This window comes from Schistocerca serialis, chromosome 6, assembly GCF_023864345.2.
Source record: "Schistocerca serialis cubense isolate TAMUIC-IGC-003099 chromosome 6, iqSchSeri2.2, whole genome shotgun sequence".
Taxonomy (NCBI): Eukaryota; Metazoa; Arthropoda; class Insecta; order Orthoptera; family Acrididae; genus Schistocerca; species Schistocerca serialis.
This window is the reverse complement of record NC_064643.1, coordinates 717325499-717348778: the sequence shown is the minus strand read 5'-3', so window position 1 is coordinate 717348778 and position 23280 is coordinate 717325499. Positions and strand designations below refer to the sequence as shown.

At 42.4% G+C, this 23280-nt stretch overlaps 1 protein-coding gene across 1 annotated transcript in view; it reads right to left on the bottom strand.

Moving 5' to 3' along the window:
* Positions 1–21998, bottom strand: part of LOC126484152 (MAU2 chromatid cohesion factor homolog) — a 190748-nt gene extending 168750 nt beyond the window's left edge. The window contains exons 1-2 of the mRNA XM_050107550.1: positions 21769–21998; positions 17885–18064 (exon numbers count right to left, since the gene is read on the bottom strand). Coding sequence (XP_049963507.1) covers positions 17885–18064; positions 21769–21993 — 405 coding nt within the window. The 5' untranslated portion in view covers positions 21994–21998. The remainder of the gene's footprint in view (positions 1–17884; positions 18065–21768) is intronic.
* Positions 21999–23280: the final 1282 nt, after the last annotated feature.

Genomic DNA, 23280 nt, shown 5'->3' with positions numbered 1-23280 from the left:
ACCGTCAAGCCACAAACTGGTGAGTGGACCTTAGTGCCAGATAGCCGGCGCAGGCTACCCCAGACAACAGAAGAAGGAGTAAAACTGTTGAAGGTGCTTGTGAAAGCAGCCCAGCTGGCTTTCTTGTTTTCTTTAATAATACGACGACACTGTGCACGTAATCGTTTATAATTGATACAATTCGCCACTGTAGGGTGGCGTTTAAAGGTGCGTAATGCACGTCGACGAGCACGTAAAGCGTCTCTACATGCTGCGGTGCACCAGGGGACCGGTACGCGACGTGGAGAAGAAGTAGGGTGAGGGATGGAATATTCAGCAGCAGTGAGAATGACTTCCGTGAGGTGTGCGACCTGACAATCGCAGCTTGTGAAGGTTTGATCCTGAAAGGTCGCCCTGGAAGAGAAGAGCCCCCAGTCTGCTTTGGAGATGGTCCAACTAGATGAGCACGGAGAGGGAGTATGCTGCAGGAGATGGATAACACACGGGAAGTGGTCGCTCGAATATGTATCAGAAAGTGCATACCACTCAAACCGGCGTGCAAGTTGGGAAGTACATATAGAGAGGTCTAAATGGGAATAGGTGTGAGATGTGTCCAAAAGAAAAGTAGGGGCGCCAGTATTGAGGCAGACAAGATTGAGCTGGTCGAAAAGGTCTGCTAACAGGGAGCCCCTCGGACAGGATGCTGGAGAGCCGCAAAGGGGATGGTGGGCATTGAAGTCTCCAGTTAACAAAAATGGTGCAGGTAGCTGAGCAATAAGTTGCATCATGTCTGCCCTGGTAACGGCAGACGACGATGGAGTGTAAACGGTACAAATGGAAAATGTAAAAGTGGGGAGAGTAATGCGGATGGCAACTGCCTGCAGGCCGGTGTGCAACGTGATGGGATCGTAGTAAATATCATCCCGGACCAGCAACATAACCCCTCCATGAGCCTGGATACCTACCACAGGGGGTAGGTCAAAACGCACAGAGGTGTAGTGTGCCAAGGCAATTTGATCGCATGGGCGTAGCTTCGTTTCCTGGAGGGCTACGACGAGCGGACGGTACAAGCGGAGCAGCAACTTCAAGTCCTCTCGGTTGGAGCGAATGCTGCGAATATTCCAGTGAATAAGTGCCATCGTAAGAAGAAAAGGAAGGTGAAAGAAGGGGTCACCTCGAAGGCCGCTGAGGGCCTGGCTTCGAGCGAGCATTGCCGCCGCTATCAGTAGGCAGACAGTCATCGTCCATTGGTTCTATAGGTTCATCGGCCATCTTGGTAAGATGGCCGGGAGGGGGAGCTTCCTCCGCCGGTGAACGGCCAGATGTTCGGCTACCAGCGGTGCGGCCAGGCGAAACGGATGACGGCCTGGGGCGGCAACCGCTGGGTGGCGCAGGAGAAGAAATGCGCCGTGGCGGAGAAGGAGAACTGTGCTTCCTATGAGCCTTCTTGGAAGGTCGTTTGGTGGAAGTACCGGTCGATGACTTCTGGGTCTTTGTCTTAGCAGAAGCTGATGAAGGGGCTGGTGTCTGTGGGGTGATGGGAGGAAGAGGAGACGTCGACCGCGCGATCTTAGCACTGGCCGAACGGACGACCGTGGTGCTGAAGGTCAGATCGCATGTCTGGGTTGCCACCTCCCTGGTACTCCGAGGAGTGGCGAGGACAGTACTGTATTTCCCCGCTGGAAGCAGCGTGGGCTTCCTACTAGCCAATAGCTTGCGAGCAGCCGAGGTGGACACTTTCTCTTTGACCCGAATTTCTTGGATACAGCGTTCTTCCTTATAGATGGGACAGTCGCGGGAGGATGCGGCATGGTCACCCTGACAGTTCACACAACGAGGAGACAGAGGTGGACAGTCACCCTCATGGGCATCCCTGCCACAAGTGACACATTTAGCCGCATTGGAACGAGACTGTCGAGTGTGATTGAAACGCTGACACTGGTAGCAGCGCGTAGGTGTCGGGACATAGGGGCGAACAGAAATAACCTCGTAGCCCGCCTTGATGCGCGATGGCAGCTTAACACTATCAAAGGTCAAGAAAAGTGTCCGGGTCGGTACAAGGTCATTGTTGACCTTTTTCATGACCCTATGGACAGCCGTCACGCCCCGCTCAGCGAGGAAAGATTGAATCTCCTCGTCAGTCAATCCGTCGAGGGATCTAGTATAGACCACACCACGAGACGAATTCAAAGTTTGGTGAGCCTCCACCCGGACAGGGAACGTGTACAGGAGTGTGGCTCGAAGCAGTTTCTGTGCCTGAAAGGCGCTCTCAGTTTCTAGTAACAAGGTACCATTACGCAACCTGGTACAAGATTTGACAGATCCGGCTATGGCATCTACGCCCTTCTGGATAACGAAAGGGTTGACAGAGGAAAAATCCTTTCCATCCTCAGGTCGAGAAATGACGAGGAACTGTGGGGTAGGCGGTAGTACTTTTGTCACTGGGGGCTGGTCATGTTTCCATTTGTGGGCAGAAGTCGAGAGAGAAGAAGAGAAATCCATTGCGGAGGAATCCCCCATGATTGCCAGCGTCTCCGATGGCGCGCTCCTTCCTTAAGGGGACCCTCTCAGAGGGCACTCCCGCCTTAGATGAATGTTTACACCTCAGGTCACACCTCCCGAGAAACAGACGGAGGGACCAATCAGCATGGTCAGAAGGTATCAGCTCAGGCAATCACCCCTCCCTGGGCCTGGCCTTTACCAGGGGGTACGTGCGTGCCTTACTTGTCTACCCAGGGTGGGGAATTACGCGTTACCCCGTCACCGGCTACGCGTGCGAACGCGTGGGTCGGCACAGGGAGGAAGGAAGAAGAAGAAAAAGAAGAGAGAGAGGGAGAGAGAGGACAGACTGTCTCAAACGCCGAGGCAGAGACCAGAGAAGGCAAGGAGAAGGAGGCAAGGAGAAGAAGGCAAGGGAAAGAGTAAGGAAGACAGTGAGATGGAGAAGAACAAAGAAAGGAACCAACCAAAGAAGGAAGAAACGAGAAGTGAAAAACCAAAAAGACCACAAACATAGGTCGTGGGACCGTCCGTCTCCGGACGCAGGCGCTAACTACCCCCTTGAGGGGGATGGACTCCTTTTAGTCGCCTCTTACGACAGGCAGGAAGACCTCGGGCCTATTCTAACCCCCGGACGGGTGCTGCATAAATTTGTAAAATCCAAAAATCAGTCAGGCGGCAGTAGCCGACCGAGACAGACGCAGCAACAGGGAAGTAACCGCTTTTGTATCATTTATGAGTTCCTAACCAGGAGCGAATTTTATTTATTATATCATATGTGTGCTTTAATAGTTTAGTTTCTTGAGTTTCTGCGTGTAAATTTAATATCTAATAGCCACAGTTTTCACGTTTTCATTTGCGTCAGAAAGTAACCAATTTTGTGACATATTACAAGTTCCTAATCAGTGGCAAATTATTTAGTTTCACCTGAGTGCTTCGGTACTTAGGTTTCTTAATATCTACGTATTACTAGATACATTTCATTTCATACATTTTCGTCAGGGTCTACAGTAGAGTTGTGCAGCACGTGCCGATAGTCTGTTTATCTGCATAGTTGAGTTTTCCACAGTCTTTAGTATGGACAGGGACTGCAGTTGTTGTGTGCGGATGCGAGCCGAGTTGGTGACACTTTGCTCTCAGCTTGAGGCTGTGATGGCTTCGGTTACACAGCTTGAGGCTGCAGTGGATGGGCACCACTGTTGTGGGCCGGCTGTGGGGATCCAACAGCCGTCCAGCACATCAGAGTCCTCTGATCGGTCCTCACCAGTGGCCAACCCAGTTACTGCTCGCACTGAGGCTGACCCCTCACCTGTGGTCGAGTGGGAGGTCACCCCGGGGTGAAGCAGGCAGCAAAAGATTTCCCAGGCGGCCACACGTAAGGCCTCCCCGTTTTGTCTGGCTAACAGGTTCCAGGTGCTGTCTGTGGCTGACACTGTCGCTGAACCAGATGCTGTCGCTTGTCCTGTTTCAGAGGAAACCACTCAGCCTGCAAGATCCAGGCAGTTACAGAGGGTGGGATTATTGGTAGTTGGGAGCTCCAATGTTAGGCGCGTTATGGGGGCCCTTAGGGACTTGGCTGACAAGAAGAGTAAGTAAACCAGTGTGCACTCTGTGTGCATACCGGGTGGAGTCATTCCAGATGTGGAAAGGGTCCTCCCAGATGCCATGAAGAGCACAGGGTGCAGCCAACTGCAGGTGGTTGCTCATGTCTCTATCAGTGATGTGTGTCACTTTGGATCAGAAGATATTCTCTCTGGTTTCGAGTAGCTAACAGAAGTGGTAAAGGCTGCCAGTCTTGCTTGCAAGATGAAAGCAGAGCTGACCATTTGCAGCATAGTCGACAGGACCGATTGCGGACCTCTGGTACAGAGCTGAGCGGAGGGTCTGAATCAGAGGCTCAGACGGTTCTGCAACTGTGTAGGCTGCAGATTCCTCGACTAGTGCCAAAGGGTGGTTGGGTTTCGGGTTCTGCTGCATAGGTCAGGTGTCCATTATATGCAAGAGGCGGCTACATGGGTAGCAGGAGCTGTGTGGCGTGGTCTGGGTGGGTTTTTAGGTTAGAGGGTTTCGGGAAAACACAAGAAGGGCTTCAGTCACTAAGTGTGCAGGCTGAACACTGGAAGAATGTGGATACAGGAACCATTGGTATAACAGTTGTAAACTGTCGAAGCTGTGTTGGGAAAGTACCAGAGCTCCAAGTGCTAATAGAAAGCACTGAAGCTCAAATCGTTATAGGCACTGAAAGCTGGATATAAGCTCAGCCGAAATTTTTGTGAAGAACCTAACGGCGTTCCGAAAGGATAGGCTATACACGGTTGGCGGTAGCGTGTTTTTTGCTGTCAGAAGTAGTTTAACTTGTCGCGAAATTGAAATAGATACTTCCTAAGAGTTAATATGGACAGAGGTCATTATTGGCAACCAGAATAAAATAATAATTGGATCCTCCCAATTCAGATGATACAGTTGCTGAAAGGTTCAAAGAAAACTTGAGTTTTATTTCAAACATCTACCTGACTCATACAATGATAGTTGGTGGTGACTAATTTACCCTCGATATGTCGGCAAAAATACATGTTCAATTCCGGAGGTACACACAAAATATCATCTGAAATTGTGCTAAACGCATTCTCTGAAAATTATTTCGAGCAGTTAGTTCATGAGCCCACGCGAATAATAAACGGTTGTGAAACACACTTGACCTCTTAGCGACAAATAATCCTGAGTTAATAACGAGCATCACAACCAATTCAGGGATTATTGAACACAGGGTTGTCGTAGCGACATTGAATATTGTTTTCCCCAAATCCTCGAAAAATAAGTGAAAAATACACCTATTCTAAAAAGCAGATAAAAATTCACTTGACGCCTTCCTGAGAGACAATATCTACTCACTCCAAATTAATAATATAAGTGTAGACCAGATGTGGTTTGAATTCAAAGAAATAGTATTGGCAGCAATTGAGAGATTTATACCAAATAAATTAACAAACAATGGAGCTGATCCTCATTGGTGACTAAATGGGTTAGAACGCTGTTGCAGAAACGAAACAAACATGCCAAATTTAAACAGACACAAAATCCCCAAGATTGGTGATCTTTTACAGAAGCTCGAAATTTAGTGCGGACTTCAATGCGAGGTGCTTATGACAGTTCCCAAAATGAAACTTTGTCTCGAAACCTGGCAGAAAACCCAAAGAGATTCTGGTCATATGTGAAGTATGTTAGCGGTAAGAAACAATCAATGCCTTCTCTCCATGATAGGAATGGAGATACTATTGAAGACAGTGCTGCCAAAGCAGAGTTACTACACACAGCCTTCCAAAATGCCTTCACAAAAGAAGACTAAGTAAATATTCCAGAATTTGAATCGAGAACAGTTGCCACATGAGTAATGTAGAAGTAAATATCCTCAGTGTAGTGAAGCAACTTAAATCACTTCATAAAAGCAAGTCTTCTGGTCCAGACTGTATACCAATTAGGTTCCTTTCAGAGTATACTGATGCATTAGCTCCACACTTAACAATCATAACCAACTGTTCGCTCGACGAAAGAGCCATACCCAAAGACTGGAAAGTTGCACAGGTCACACCAATATTCAAGAAAGGTAGAAGGAGTAATCCACTAAATTACAGGCCCATACCGTTAACGTCAATATGCAGCAGGATTTTAGAACATATATTGTGTTCAAACATTATAAATTACCTCTAAGAAAACGGTCTATTGACACACAGTCAACATGGGTTTAGAAAACATCGTTCTTGTGAAACACAACTAGCTCTTTATTCACATGAAGTGTTGAGTGCTATTGACAAGGGATTTCATGACGATTCCGTGTTTCTGGATTTCCGGAAGGCTTTTGACACTGTACCACACAAGCAGCTCACAGTGACATTGCGTGCTTATGGAATATTGTCTCAGTTATGTGGATTTGTGATTTCCTGTCAGAGATGTCACAGTTCGTAGTAATTGACAGAAAGTCATCGAGTAAACAGAATTGATTTCTGGCGTTCCCCAAGGTAGTGTTATAGGCCCTTTGCTGTTCCTTATCTATATAAATGATTTGGGGCACAATCTGAGCAGCCATCTTCGGTTGTTTGCAGATGACACTGTCGTTTATCGACTAATAAAGTCATAAGAAGACCAAAACAAATTGGAAAAAGATTTAGAAAAAATATCTAAATGGTGCAAAAAGTGGCAGTTGACCCTAAATAACGAAAAGTGTGAGGCCATCCACATGAGTGCTAAATGGAACTCATTAAACTTCGTTTACATGATAAATCAGTCTAATCTAAAAGCCATAAATTCAACTAAATGCCTAGGTATTACAATTACGAACAACGTAAATTGGAAGGAACACACAGAAAATGTTGTGGGGAAGGTTAACCCAAAGACTGCGTTTTATTGGCAGGACACTTAGAAAAGTAACAGACCTACTAAGGAGACTGCCTACACTACGCTTGTCCATCCTCTTTTAGACTACTGCTGCATGGTGTGGGATCCTTACCAGATTGGACTGACGGAGTACATCAAAAAAGTTCAAAGAAAGGCAGCATGTTTTGTATTATCGCGAAATATGGGAGAGTGTGTCACAGAAATGATAGAGGATTTGGGCTGGAAATCATTAAAAGAAAGGCGTTTTTCATTGCGACAGAATCTTCTCACGACATTCCAATCACCAACTTTCTCTTCCAAATGCGAAAATGTTTTGTTGACACCGCCCTACATAGGGGGGAACGATCTCCACGATAAAATTAGGGAAATCAGAGCTCGTACATAAAGATATAGGTGCTCATTCCTTTCGCGCGGTATACGAGATTGGAATAATAGTGAATTGTGAAGGTGGTTCGATGAACCCTCTGCCAGGCACTTAAATGTGATTTGCAGAGTATCCATGTAACTGTAGACGTAGATGTGGTTCAATAATTCCAGTACGGGGTGGTATTGGGTGACAAAGAGGGCACTCATTTGTAACTGGTTCTTGGGGAAGGTGGGAAGATTGAGGGTGCGTGGGGATATGGCATGGGAAATCTGTTAGTGGACTAGGTACGTGGCTAGTGCCTGTCTGTGACGGCCTTTGCTTTGAGATCCTGACCTAATCATCCAACCTGCAGACAAAAAGTCCACCCTGTCATTATGAATCACAATGACTATCTGGCGGAAGGCCTCTGCCAATTGTCTGACTCCTCCACCTAAGAACTCTGCCAGAGTGATCCCATCCCAGAAACCAACATAACCTCCAATTCTTGCTTAACACCTTAGGCCCCTCCCAGAACCTCTCCCCTGAATGCATTTCCCTCCTCCCCCTATGACATCCTGAAACACGCACCATTTACATGTTCCCCAAAATCCACAAATCCGACAATCCTGGACACCCCATTGTAGCTGGGTACTGGTCCCCACTGAAAGAATTTTGGCCATCATTGACCAACACCTCCAACCACTTGTCCGAAATCTAACTTCCCACATCAAAGATACCACCACTTCCTTCACCAACCCTCCACCATCCCCATTCCTTTACCTCCTAAATCCCTACTTATCTCTGTGACACCATTTCCTTATACATCAACATCCCTCATGCCCATGGTCTTGCTGCTAGTGAACACTATCTCTCCCAATGTCCTTCACACTCCAAACCCGCTACCACTGTCATCACACACCTTACCATACGGACCACTGAAGATACCTAACTTGAGTAGGCAACACATGTCTGGTATTCAAGAATGAATTTCAGTGCAAAAGACAGAAGTTTTCTCATCTTTATGACAAAACATAATTGAAATTAATATTAGCAATTGAGAAAAATGGCTGCAAACATTAACACCATTTTACCAACTTTATCCTGGCATACAACTACACCTATCAAAGCGAGGTACACAAACAAATCTGCAGCACAGCCATGGGCACTGCAGAGCATCTTCCTGTTCCAACCTGTTTATGAGCCATCTAAAGAAAACCTTCCTAGCCTCCCAAAACACCGGGTCTGGTCTAGGTTCATAGATGATATCTTCTTGACCTGGACTCAGGGCCAGGACACACTACCTTCATTCCTTCATAACCCCAACATCATCTCTCTCGTCCGCATTTCCTGGTCCTCCTCAACCCAGTGTGCTACCTTTCCAGATGTTGACTGCCTCCTCTCTGATGGCTCCATTCCCCACCTCCGTCCATATTAAACCCACTACCCAACAAAAATACCTGCACTTTGACAGCTGCCATCCCTTCCACATCAAAAAAATCCCTTCCGTACTGCCTGCCCACTCAGGAATGGTGCACCTGCAGTGAAAAGAATTCCCTTGCCCAGTACGCTGGAGGTAGGGCAGCTTCTATCCCCCAGAACTAGTCTTCCAATAGCGTTCCCAAGCCATATCACCACACACTGCCAAATACTAGTACTGTCACAAAGAACCAGCACCAAAGTAGTGACCCTTTGACACCCAATACAACCCAGACTGGAACAACAGAACCACATCCTCCTTAAAGGCTTTGATTATCTGTGTCCTGAAACAAGGGATAACCTAACCAAGACCCTTCCCATCCCTCCTTAATTTCTATTCTCTCAGCCACCCAAACTCCACAACACACTACTCCATCCTTATGCCACTCCCACACCGAACCCCTTGCCACAGGGTTCAATAGCCCTGTGGGAGACCCTTTCAAGGCCACCTGTGAGAACAGCCAAGTCATATACCAGCCCTTCAGTAGTCATTGCACAGCTTTTTATATTGGTATGACTACCAACTATTTCAATTGCTGCTTCACAACTGGGCCAACTGGATCCTCCCCTCCACCACCAACTTTTCTGAATTGCACAGGTGGGAGTCATCCTTGAATACATTCCCTGCCCCCAAAATCATCCTAACCTAAATGTATGGTAACCTACTGTCCCCACAACCTCCACCCAACAGTATGTGACCCCTCTGTCCTATCACCTCCTCCCAATTCACGTCTCCTAACCTTCATTGTGTGCTGCTCTCTGCCAATGCACCCTACAGTCTTTTATCCTTCTCTGCACCTCACCTTTTCCACACCCTATCTGCCTCCCTTCCTCCCCCACAGCCTCCCACCACCGCACCTGGCAGCCTTGTCCTGCCACCATCTACTCCCAGCACCACACTCCACCAGACAGCGCCCTTCTTCCCTCCCCCTCCAACTGTACCCTGCTTTTCCCGCTGCACGCTGGACTGCTGCTTTCATTCAAGACAACAGCTGCATTCCAGCCAGAGTGGCCGGAAATAGCACTTGTGCGTGTGAGGTGTGCTTGCTTGTGCGGAAGTTTTCTTTTCTGAAGGAAGCTTTCGCCTAAAGCTCAATGTGTAACAGTCATTTCACTGTGCCTGTCAGCCACTCAGGACATGGTAAGTACAAATCTATCCTTTTCATAATATTATTAATATTTCAACCTGGACTTCCCACTGCTTGATTCATTACTTTGATTTTTGTGACACACTATGTGGTTTCTTTTTCTGTGATTGTTAGATTCTAAAATTGCTAATCCATTTTCTTTCCAGGAGATATTTGTTAACTTTGTAAACTGTTCTGAGCATGGCATGGCCCAACTGGAACCACCCCTACAGCCCATGCTACAACACATGCCAGCAACACAGGAGTTCATGGTTCCGCAGTCAACCAGACTTCAAAAGAACAAGGGTGGTGGCCAAGCAATTTAATATTCTGCTGCCAGCCTTTCTGGCATTTGATCAGAAATGCTGAGGCCTGAAACAACTATATCCAGCACCTGAGACAGCTCTACTCATACATTAGATTTGAAGTGATGTGGATCAAAGAACAGTTTTATTAGCATATACAAGCCCTATTGCATTTCAACTTCTTCAGAAATGGTCACCTACATGTGAACCTGTGACCCTATCTTGTTCTGACATCAAAGGAATGTTTGGAAAATATTTTGACCCACAAATCTATGTTGCTGCTGCCAAATCAAACAATGGAAAATCCTGGATGGAATGCAACAATATAGTGAAAAAGATATTTGCTACTCACCACATAGCGGAGATGCTGAGTTAAAGAAAGGCATGACAAAAAAGCTGTCACACAATTAGCTTTTAGCCAACAAGGCTTTTGTCAAAATTAGACAACATGCACACACTCAAGCAAACACAACTGACACATACATGACACAGTCTCTGGCTGCTGGAACCAGACTGTGAGCAGCAGGGATTATGGAAGAGGCAACTGGGTGGAGATTGGAGGAGGCTGGGGCAGGGAGGGGGAAAGATAGCAGGGTGGGGTAGGGGATGGTAAAGTGCTGCTGGGGGCATGCAGGGACGAAATGGAGAGTGGGGCAGCTAGGTGCAGCCAGGTGGTTAGACAGAGGGCGGGGGAAGGGGGGTGGGTAGCGGAAAAGGAGAGAAGTAAAAAGACTGGGTGCGTTGATGGACTAGAGGGCTGTGTAGTGCTGGAATGGGAACAGGGAAGGGGTTAGATGGGGAAGGGCAATGACTAACGAAGGTTGAGACCAGGAGGGTTATGGGAACATAGGATATATTGCAGGGAGAGTTCCCACCTGTGCAATTCAGAAAATCTGGTGTTGGTGAGAAGGATCCAGATGGCACAGATTGTGAAGCAGTCATTGAAATGAAGGACATCTTGTTGGGCGGTGTGCTCAGCAACAGGGTGGTCCAGCTGTTTCTTGGCCACTGTTTTGGTGGCAAGTCATGCGGACAGACAGCTTGTTGGTTGTCATGCCCACGTAGAATCTAGCACAGTGGTTACTTAATTTGGTCTCTACTGTTAGAAGAGGTTCTCTGCTATCCTATTCTGTGTAGGTAGAGTTCAGTTTATAACAACTCGCACTGGTGGTAACATCGAGATCAATGGAAATAAACTGTGACTGCTCATGAATGAACAACCAAAACAAGTTCAGAGCATAGCAAAGCCATCTTAAGCACATATAACAATCCAGGGATCGATCCAAATCACAAAGGTGAATCAGCCAAGGTCAAATCTCTATCATTCAATGGCGTGCAACTAACGTTTTCAGTGACTAGCAAGAGACTGGCTAGCAATAGCCGAGCTGCTGTATTCAGCAGTAAACACTCATCAGAATGCAGTGCCACATGACATTCTTGCTGCAGCTGCTGCACTTCCCACAGTTACAAGCTGCAGCTATTGCCTGAAGCCCAAGAATCTCTGACTTGTTCTCCCTATCAATACGCAGGGAATCTGAATCACCAAGACACAATAAAAGTTATACTTCTGCATAGCCAGCCACCAAGCTTGTTCCAGCACTATTTAGAACAATTAATTTGGAAAGCTCCAAATGTTGTGAACTACCTTGAGACAACTGTCTCAGCCACAACTCCACAGGAATTCTTACAGAGTTTGGAATCTGCTTTCAAAATTCTACAAGCATCCAATTTAAAATGCAATGAAGACTAGTGCATTTCTTTCAACTCAGGGCTATCTGTGTATTATCATTAGTCTACAAAATACATACTCGTATATTGGAGAGGTAGTTGAAAATGGTGGTGGAAAAGGAATAGGGGAGAAAGCAGAACCACATGTACACTATAACAACGATTTTGGAGAAGAGAACAGACAAGAACAGAGACCTTTATCTCGCATTCCTCAATCTTAAAGCAGCATCTGATGCCTTGTCAAGGCAGTAAGTGTGGGAAGCATTGGTAGCAAAGAAAGTGCCACTGAAATGGCTGAATGCTGTGAAGAGGTCGTATGAACAACTGGTGGGTACGATCGTATTGACAGTGAAAGATAAGGAGAATTCCCAATGGAGAAAGGAATCAAGCAAGGTGATGGCCTCAGCTTCTTACTCTCTATTAATTTTTTCAGATGAAGTAACAAAAACATGCAAGAAGTGAACCAACAGAACACAGCTTGAAATGTGGAGGCTATGAGCAGTCTATCTGGGAACTTTGCTCTATGCAGAAGATACAGTATTGGTGGGTGACACACCACAACCGTTCCAACAGGCCTTAGTGGAATGGTAAGAAGGACTGAAGAAGAAGGAATGCACATAAAAGCCAAGTAATGTGGGTTCTGAAACAGAACAGACAGGAAGAACAACATATACTCTTAACAGAAAGCCTCTTAGAAAAGTAGACAGTTTTAAATATCTTGACTTCAAATTAAGTAGTAATGGAAGAATAGAACGAGAAGTGCTACACAGAACTAAGAAAACAGTCTCATTACACTATCAGATGAATAACACAACAGACAGGAAGAAAGAGAAGTCTGAAAGCTAAAATGAAAATTTTTCGATGCAATTATGGTACCAGTTAACTCAAATTTAACTTCCAAACATGTGCCTAAGTATCCTCTTTTGTCTAATATTAAACAGTATATTCAAACAGAGAGGCCTAATGATAAGAAATTCCTTAATCAACCAGAGCCAATCCTACTGGAATATTAGGCATGCACTTACAGTGGACAAAGGTGTGATTCTGGCACATTCACAGTCAGGGAAGACACGAATGGTTATCTCTGTGGTCTTAAATTGAAGGTACTGCAGACACTACAGCAATGCAACTGGAGCGTAGTTCATACCGAGCACTGCTCCTGGAAAAATGCTAATGAAAACATTGAAATGACGTAAATTTTTTTGTTTGTTTATGGACGCAATTTACAAAAGAATCAATCACGAACTCCACAGACAAAATGTAGTTTTTCCCAAAAACATTGAAATTATGTTGGCTAAATGCTGCTTACATCAATAATACCAGTCCAATCCCCTCGACAATAGTTTCCGTGGTTACAGGCATCAGAACCCTGGGCATCTGGTGATGTTTGAATATTGATTTTGCAGGAGCATTTCCCAGAAGCTACTGGTTCATGCTCATCCTCATCAATGCTTTCTCCAAACTTCCCTCTGTGATACAGACATCATACAGTCCACAAAAACTATTCGGGCTTTGTCAAAGGTCTTCTCTAGTGAAGTATTACCAAAATCTATTGTCACTGACAATGGCTCACAATTTTCTTATCGGGAATTTAAACTATTTTATGAAACTAACGCATTTCACACTTCAGGACTGCACTATTTCATCCTGAGGCCAACGAACTTGCTGAAAGATTCATACGAAATCTTAAGTCACACAAGGTTAAGTTGGTTCACCAAAATAATAAGAGACACTGCTTGATTTATCTTCCTCTCTCAGTACAGAGCAACTCCACACAATGCACAGTCTCCTGCACAGAAATTCTATGGAAGACTGTATCAAACATTAATGTCAATTTTAAAGTCACTCATGCACCCACAAACCGAGACTTTTTTTTAACTGAACGATCTGGTACTCATTTCAATATATAAGCGATGTTATGTTTACAATTAAATGTTCACATGGTATCACTATGTGCAGTGCAGTAAAATCATAGCAGGTCGCACCGCACCCACATGCATATAAGCAGAAGTCCTGGGCTGTTTTTTTTTACAGAGGCAGAAGACCTACATGCAACCAGCTGCTTGAGGGACCTTGTGATGCAGCTGAAAGCCGTCCCCACCAGCATCTGCAGCAGTAGGGGCCAGCTGCATCCAGCCAGCAATGAACTAATGGAAGTTGACATCACACTTCGTATCTCAGACCAGCCTATGGATGTCAAAATGGCAAAGACTTGACCAGCCGTCTCCTTACTGTGGCTTCCTGCAGGTTATCCGTGGTGATGGGGCAAATGTCAGGGTCATCGTTCTGAACAGCAGCCTCTCAATGGCGCCCACAAATTCGGACCACTTTCTGCTTGCACACCACGTCCACCAGGATGCCGTACAGTCTGATAACGGCCACTGAGAAGACAACATTCTGACTTCATAAGTGTTTAACTTGGTGGTTATGGCATGCCACATTTATTGAACTACATTAGCAAACTCAGTTTCTGCTATGGTGGCTGTTTCCGCTGAATTGATAGTAACATTCAGTTACAACATTCCTATCAGTGATTAACCTATTAAAACGTACCTTTGGAATGACAGAAGTAAAAAGTTTAAGGTACCTTATCACTGCACAAAGAATCCTCCCACCTCATGACGGAGTTGCAGCTATTTCTCATTTTCCACTACCCACTACAATATGTGAACTACGCCATATCAATGTTACAAGATCAACTGTTTCTTACAGTACATATCTGCAATCAAAGAATGTCCTCCTTTCACAGCCTCTCCCATCCAGGAGTAAGAACTAATGTATGACTAGTGGAAAAGGCATTTGCTTGACCAAATATCTAGAAAGGTAAATGTCACTAGTGCAATGCTTGTCAGCATGACAAAATAACTTTGGTGCCAGTCGGTACTTTCACCTCATCGAGACAACGATTTGAGCATGACCACACTGGCAGTACTGGACCTTTACCAGAAGAATATAAATACTGCCTGATAGTGATTCACAATTTCTCTCACTGACCTGAAGCTTATCCAATGAAAGAGGCAACAGCAGCAAGTGAAAACACAACCTTCTCTCACAAGTGGATTGCTCACTTTGGTATTTCCCCTTGTGACACTACTGACCAGGGCAAACAATTCGGGCCTTTAAAGCCCTTTCAAAATTGCTTGGTATGAACTGAATTTGAAACTGTGCCTGCCACCCTGCTGCTAGTGGTCTCTTGGAATGACTCTGCCAACAATTGAAGGCATTACTCAGATGCCATGCAACAGAGTATTGGACTGAAAGCCTCACTATTACCCCACAATGCCTCCAAACACCTTTCAAAGAAAATCTCTGTGAGGCAATCGCTGAATTACTGTAAGTACAAACATTCAGACTGCCTGGAGAATTCTTCACTAACACATCAAAGAATACTATAGAAGCCCCAGATATCGTACATCATCTAACATCACATGCTTGAAAAGTCCTTCTGGCTGATTCAAAAGAACATTCTATATAGCAACAACTTATTTGCTATGACTTACAGACCTGCAAACAAGTTTTTGGCTGATAAGATGCCATTCAAATACCTCTCTAACCAGTATATGATGATCCATATATACAGTACTGGGACACCACAGCAGAACACTCACTAGGGTATGATTTATAAAATCAGAAAACTATCTCTGTTGCTTCTTAATGTAATACTGTTGTGTTTGCTTTATGCCATCCATAATGGATATTACAGTGGCTAAGTAAATTCATTATACGTAAACTAAGACGAAAATCAATGCTAAATCTATGCACATCATGAAGTGAATGCCACAGGCAGGCACAGCAGAAACACCCTATCAGCTACATTGTCATGTGGTATACTGTTCCTTGCCCCCAACATCCACCAGCACAACCTGTGTTTCAAAGTAAACATTCAGTGACAACTCGTCCTGGGCGCCGTGTATGCTCAAACACTAATTATCACTGACATTTAGGGGGTGATGTGGGTAGCAAATTGTGTGCTACATTTTACATGTAGTGGAAACTCTTTGATTATTCACATTGTGTACAAACTTCAAACGAAATACACAGATGTTCTTCACAGTTCATGATTATGTTGTTTCAAATAAATTGTGTTTTCACATGACAAGCAAAGCATTCCTTAAAAGGAGAGATTTGTTGACATCTGATATGAAGTTATGCATTAAGAAATCTTTTCTGAAAGTATTTGTCTGGAGTGTAGCCCTGTGTGGAAAGGAAATATACACAATAAGCAGTTCACAAAGAAGAGGTCTGAAGCTTTTCAACTATGATGCTACAGAAGAATGCTGAAGATTAGATCGGTGGAGCAAGTAACAAATGAAGATGCAGTGAATCAAACTGGGCAAAAAGAAACTTCTGGCACAGCTTCACTGAAAGAAAGGATCAGTTAATAAAACACATCAAGAGGCACCAAGGGACTGTCAGTTCGATAACAGAAGGAAGTACAGAGAGGGGTAGGGGGAAGGAATTGTGAAGTGAGGCCCAGACTTGACTACACTAAGCAGATTCAGATGAGTTCACGTTGTAGCAAGTACACAGATACAAAGAGGCTTGCACAGGCTTGTCTCATGTAGAGAGCTGCATCAAATTAGCCTTCGAACTTAAGACACAACCACAACTTACAGTTCAAAACTGAAAATACCACAACAACAATTCATACACATGCATGGACACAGAGGGATTGCTTGGGGTCTTGAGACCTTTGCCTCCTGTCATTCCCTCAAACAGAACCCTCTCAATCTATGGTTTGTGTGGCCTCACCATGTCCCTTTTCCAGTCTTCCAGAACCGATCTCTCTTACCTTCCTGAAGAAAGAACATGCTAGGATACTATTTCCTACTTTGTTTCTATCTGTAGTACTAAACAAGGCACCTTCTGAAAATAAGTACTGGCTAACCATCTGTCTCCATGTTTTACCATATTTGTATACCAAACTAAATTTATAGGCTGTAGACACCTTTTGTATTTTGTATGCAGTTTCGGAGCAACAACTGCAAATGCCTATCTTTGCAAACTAATACAATATTTTCATCACTATGGGTCAATCAAATAAATGTATGTCAATCAAAGTCTTTCATTTTTTGTGGATGATCAGCTGTTACCTACCACAAAATGTTTCAGATGTGCTACCTGCAAATGTGGCATGGTTATCAGCAGGATAGCAATAGCACAAGCAATACATCCAAAACAAGCCAAGTCCTGAGCAAAACAGTGGAGCAATTGCTTGACTGCTCGACCCAACAGCAATCTATTAGCTTTGAACCACACATAACCTATCTAAAGCCATTAGTTTTAGTGGTGATTATACCAAGATGCAATCTTGGACATCCTAAAATATTGAAATACCAATATCACTAAGTTACCAGAGCCTTGTTATAAAGATTTTTATTAGTTCCCAGTCTCAATAAAATTGACTTTCGATGTTTCCTCTTTCAAACTAAACTTCCATTAGAACATAATCTGCTATTCCTATCACTACATACCACCTTGTCCCTCTGTTGCCAAGTACTGTCATTCTCCTTACAGCATGGCTGCCATTCATTCCAAAGTACTTTATGACTTAATGTATTATAATGTCACATCACAGATGCAGAGGAAAGTAAAAACTGAAAGTAGTACAAAGTACAAAACCATGGAATAATAAGCTAGAGAAATAGATAAATGGGATAAATCATGATGAATAACTAAAAAGGCAACATAGTACACTGAGGACATTGGAGTGGAAGCAAATTCATTCATAAAAAATGAACAAATTTTTGGTGCAGAAGAACTGCAACAACTCCCTGCATGGTCCCCATTGGCCTTAACAGATAATATGGACATCCACATAACCCAGTGACATTAATACATAACTATTTCCGACTTTGTGACAGTCAGTATGGCTGAGGCTCTCGAGGACTGCAGCATTTACTCATAACTGTCTTCAGGTGGTTAAGTTGGTAATTCTAGAGGGCCTCAGCAATAATCTACAACTGTCCACAGAATTGCGACAAACTATATAAAGCTACGCACTAATGTAATCATAAAAAACAAAGACTTACCGCTAGTTGAAATATCAGTCTACAGTGCCAGTACACACTATGCTGCGATAGCTCTATGGCTTTCCTAAGGATGGGTTTTGATAAATTTGATTGTTGTAATTGTTCATATAACTCTGCTAACACACTTGCAGCTTCAAATTTCACATCGTCAAAAGTATTAATCATCTGAGATAACAGCCACTGAAATAAAAAAGTTATTACTTCATTCTTGTTCACCAAACATGTCATGTAAATATAGCAATAAAATAGCTATTAGAGTGTAAAAACACTTGAAAAAAGAGATTTAAGACATGCTGACTACACACATGAAAAACAGCAGCACTTACAGATAATCCAAACTTTACATTTATTTTAAAGAATTCACTTCCCAGCATATGGAAAGTTATACCTCCTTGCTACAATAAAACATGCAAGAGAAGGCCACTGCCACTCTGGTTCCACACTGAGCTGTAGATTTCACCCATTACTGGGCCAATCATTACATTTTTGCAGTTGTAACAGCAATAAATTCTGGAAGCCATCATCCACATATTGTTACTAAGTAGCACTCATATCAACAGATTTTTGATGATTATGTCTCCAGCATTACTTTATAAGACTTACAATGTTGGTTCATGTCTGATCAAACACTTGTCTTGTATTGGTAATTTCAATAGCTTGTACACACCATTTTCCAACTGTAACCGTGGACTTTAAACACCTTCAATATTCATTTCAATCAGCAGATTTTCTTTTTAATTTGAACTCACCTTCATCCATACTCTGTATTAATACAAAAGAATGGAAACAATATGACAGAACTGACCAGCAATTTAAACTCCTCCGAGGAACAAGACGTCACTCTTTCATGAATACACAATCATTGACATCCTAACTCAGTAGACTATTCATGGAGAAAACCAAACAATTTTCTTCCAAATGTACATCATTGTCAATCAGTACAATATGTACTGTGTTAGTTACCAACTGATATTCATTTTACATCACAATAATAGCAAACTACAACAACCTTAGTCATTCTAAACGGAGAAAAACATTCAATAAGGAAGGATAACAGGTACCATTCATCAGATAGATGACATTTATTTTGAAAAATAATTACAAAAAGATACACATTCAGTGCTGTGTATTTTATGTCAACTATTGTTGTATGAGTAGTTATCTGTCATCCCTTCACATTTCATGCTCCATCAATACTCGACATTTTCATTAAATTCAGCCAACAAATACCAAATTTTTTGTCATCTGATTGACTTTTATGTTATTTATATTAAAAACAGAGACTGTTGAAACAAACTGCTGCACATCATACTAGTAAAAATTAGCTACAAAACACATTTTCACAGCACAACTCACTCTTCTTGAAGAAACATCAATATCCTTTTTCTTAATAGTACACAACTCACTTCCTACCTTTATGTGGAAATGGAGAGATTAGTTGCCTCTAACAATGCATGCCCAATGTGGTATTAATGTAGGTAATGGATCAAAACGGATAGTAAATACAAAGTATGTTAATTGATAACATCTGGTTTCCATATCCTATGCCCGCAGTCTATTGAGAACAGTTTCTGACAGCTAATAATATAACCCACAAAATAACTGTAGTACATGATACAAAAAAATAATTCAAGTGAAAGAAATCAGCAACTGACATGACAGTAGCACAGATCATTTCTGTTGCTAATCAACAATTGTAATCTAAGTGTTTCAGCCTAGTGGTGCATATTGGCAGTCTTTGCTGGAGAGCAGTGCAGACCTAGAAATAGCATCTGTGAAATTGTGTGCTTCCACATGATAAAATAGGACTAAGAAGATAAACTGCAATGTGTTCATTCAAATGTAAAACTTTTTGGGGTTCATAAAAAAATTTTGTAGGTTGCCTCACAAAAATATATAACCAGTAGACTATTTATTACAGTGGAGTTCACTCATTAGGCAATCACATGAAAATATTAACTTCTCAATGACATATACCACAAAAATTGATGTTTGCTAATTATACACACTACTCAAGCATTGCTTTTTAATTCACGCCAAATGAAATGCATTTATCCATTTCCCGGCTCCAATGTGTGAAATAACAATGTCAGCCACCGTTCAACACATCCTCGAATGACAAAACACACAAAAAGTAAAATGTTAGTCCAAAAGCAATACTTTCAACTTTCTCTAATAATTCTAAAGGCATCATCCACAGTCAGATGATTCTTCCTACAGATAAGATTTTTTTTTATAATCTCTACTGTGGTAATTGTTAGATCTCTGGAGGCCTTGTGATACTGATTAAAGTAGCTATTCCACAACTCAAAAGATAAGTTAAGCAATACAACAATGCCCCCCCCCCCCCCCGCAAAGGAAAAGGAACCATGATAGTAAAAGAAAAAAGAATGTAACTTAAAGGTCTTGCTTGTATGGAAGATTATGAACTAATTTTGCCCATGCACCATTTGCAAATGAAAAATGGGTGAGGCAGGGGTGGAGGGAGTGTTTTGGTGGTGCCTGATATACTCTCTGCAATGTAGCATGTTATTTGTAAGGTATAGGGTCAGATACAAAGTCAGACGGGACAGGAGCTAACTGTAAACATATTACAGTCACAAATTTAACTAACTTGCAACTGTTTGGTGCATTTAATATTTCTCAGTGTCTAACACTGCAGTTGCTATTTGTGTTAAACCAAAAACCCCATACTATTAAACAATATCCAAGTATGAAAAAAAATCTTGCCACCTCAGCAAAATATAGTTTTAAGAAATACCCAAAAAGCTTGCTGAATATCTCAGTTCTAAATCAAAAAGGAGATATGTATGCAGCACATACCACTGCACAACTTAACAATATACTGCTTTCTATTTACTGCAGCTATTTCTGAACATTCAGATAACACTGACAACACAATTTACAGAACTTGTGAATATCCTGTCATACATAACAATTACTGCTAAATATGACATGTTCTTTATAGAATCATTTATGACTGCTGCAATTAGCTGTCTGTTGTTTATGTTATTAGTACCATGGAAAATTTTGTTCGGTTTCATATCCACTCTATGGTCGCAAACAGTAGCAAAATAACACTGGAGAAAGATGGACTACATTAACATAATATTAACTGCATAATAGCCGTCTCAACGTTAAAGACATACTGTAGATCTATATTTATTTAGCACTAAGGACCTATGACTTGTGTTACTAATTAGAATTACACAATTATGAAATAAATACAGTGTTTACAAGACCCTCATAATAAGACTGTTTACAAGGTAACAAGTTTCGAATTTGTCATTACTACCGCAACGTAACAAAACTTAAGTGAGTAAAAATACGGCTATGTTACACGTTGTCAGTGAAAATCACGAGTTCAAAGAAGAACATTACATAAACACACACTGGTTCGAATTAAATTTCCATGACATTATTGTGGATATATATACTACAAACATATAAGTATATGCTTTAATTCGGAAAGTAATCTTCACAAATATGTCACTCCCAAGAGTTATCATTACTGTTACAACTGCAATGGCAATCAGTACAGTTGATTACAAACGCTACAGGCAAACGTGAAATCCCGCTGGCAGTCTAGCACATGTTACACATATATCTATAACATTATATGACAATTAACTTCTAACACATAATGACAGTTAACATACAATACAAATGTCATATAACCATACATGTGGCGTGTATAACTGGAAAATTTACGGAATCAACCGCCTTTTACCGCTTTGTTTACATCCACCAGCACGGGCCTTATCGCTTGCCTATCTCACAAGACACACGTATTCTCACTGATTAACTGCTTGAAGACACAACCAACGACGGAAAATGCACAAACCACAAAACATTCTTCTCTTCTTACACAATAATTCCCTTACCGCTTGTTCTAAATGAGTTCTCGCTAAATCAATGTTCTTAGTATGTGTCAGTAAAATATTTCCTAATTGAAGGTGAGTCCGCGCTTCAACTCGTGGAGGTGGTTTAAAATTAAACACAGCTTGCAAACACTGAATGCATAACTTAATGTTAGGAGGACTAGAAGTTCTGAAATTTTCCGCTAATCCCAACAACGATAAGTACCAAGCGTCTTGTGAAGACGCCATATCGGCGTTTCTGACGTTTTCGGTATTTTCGTTCTATCGACTAAATTATCGATTCTCTCGAAATTTGAATTTAACGTGAATTTGATGTTAACCTGTCGATTACTATCAACTCAAAGAATTCTGAGTCAAAGAGTATATCTTGATTCTTTTGTAAATTTCAAAACCAATTTTACATTTAGACTTCAGGAAACTTTTATACTTAGCGAATGTACAACCCTTTTGTTGTAAAAAAGACAAAATGTTTAACAGCTCGGTGTAAAATGTTTGTTTTGTGGAATTTTCGAAATAATGTAGAATGTTATAAAAACTCCTTGTAATACGCCTTCATTAGTGAATAACTATGCTGAATACCAATCATTATTATCATGGAGGTAAAACTAAGGGGTCATGGCACTCTAAAATTACGCTGTACTCACAGATAGACATGTATGTCTGTGGCTGTACATTGCAGCCATGTTCGGTGCCCCAAAACATTACCAGACTATTGTTTCATCAAGATTGTTTACGACTGCTGTTTGCTCGTAATTTCAATCATGTACACGCGACAGTTGTTTTAAATAGTAGGGTTGTGTCTGAACACTATTCGAACTCTTCGAACAGTTAACGCCAAAGGTCGAAAAATCTCGGGTTCTGTTCGATCTTTTGATCGGCCTGAGATCTAGGGACTTTTGTTGGTACTATCGCAACGACCTGTCTATGGATTTTAATAATAAGAAGAAGAATTGTAAAACACGGTCTGAAATATCTTCTACGGTGCAGGTCAAGCGTAAAAGTGGCAGCTAATAAATAAGTAAATAAATAAAAGTTTGGAATCACGGTTCTGTCGAATTATCAAAGCTTAGTTTGTCCCGCTATCTAGTCAACGTCTTATGGTGCTACCTCCAAGGCGTATCTTGTCCCTGTAACACATTCTCGCGATAAAAAATTGATCTTTGGGACGTACTTCGTAAAGCATTGTCTCCAGCCCCGTATTTAGATAATGTTACGCCCATGGGCCCAATAACTTTTTTCGACCCCCCCCCCCCCCCTCTCCAACAGCAACCATAGTTAATTTTGAAAAACATTTAGCAACAAAATTATTACTATGCTATTTAAAATAAATATATATATTCTTTAAGTTATATATATATTTTCTACTGCTAATACAGCGAAATGCCTCAAACCATGCTGAGTCTGAGAAGCATCCAAGTAGTTCTTAACCCTTCCAAGAACTGAGAAGGATCGTTCAGCAGAGCAGTTCGTTCTGGTGTGGTCAAATAAATTTGCAGAGCGATTCTGATGTTTGGA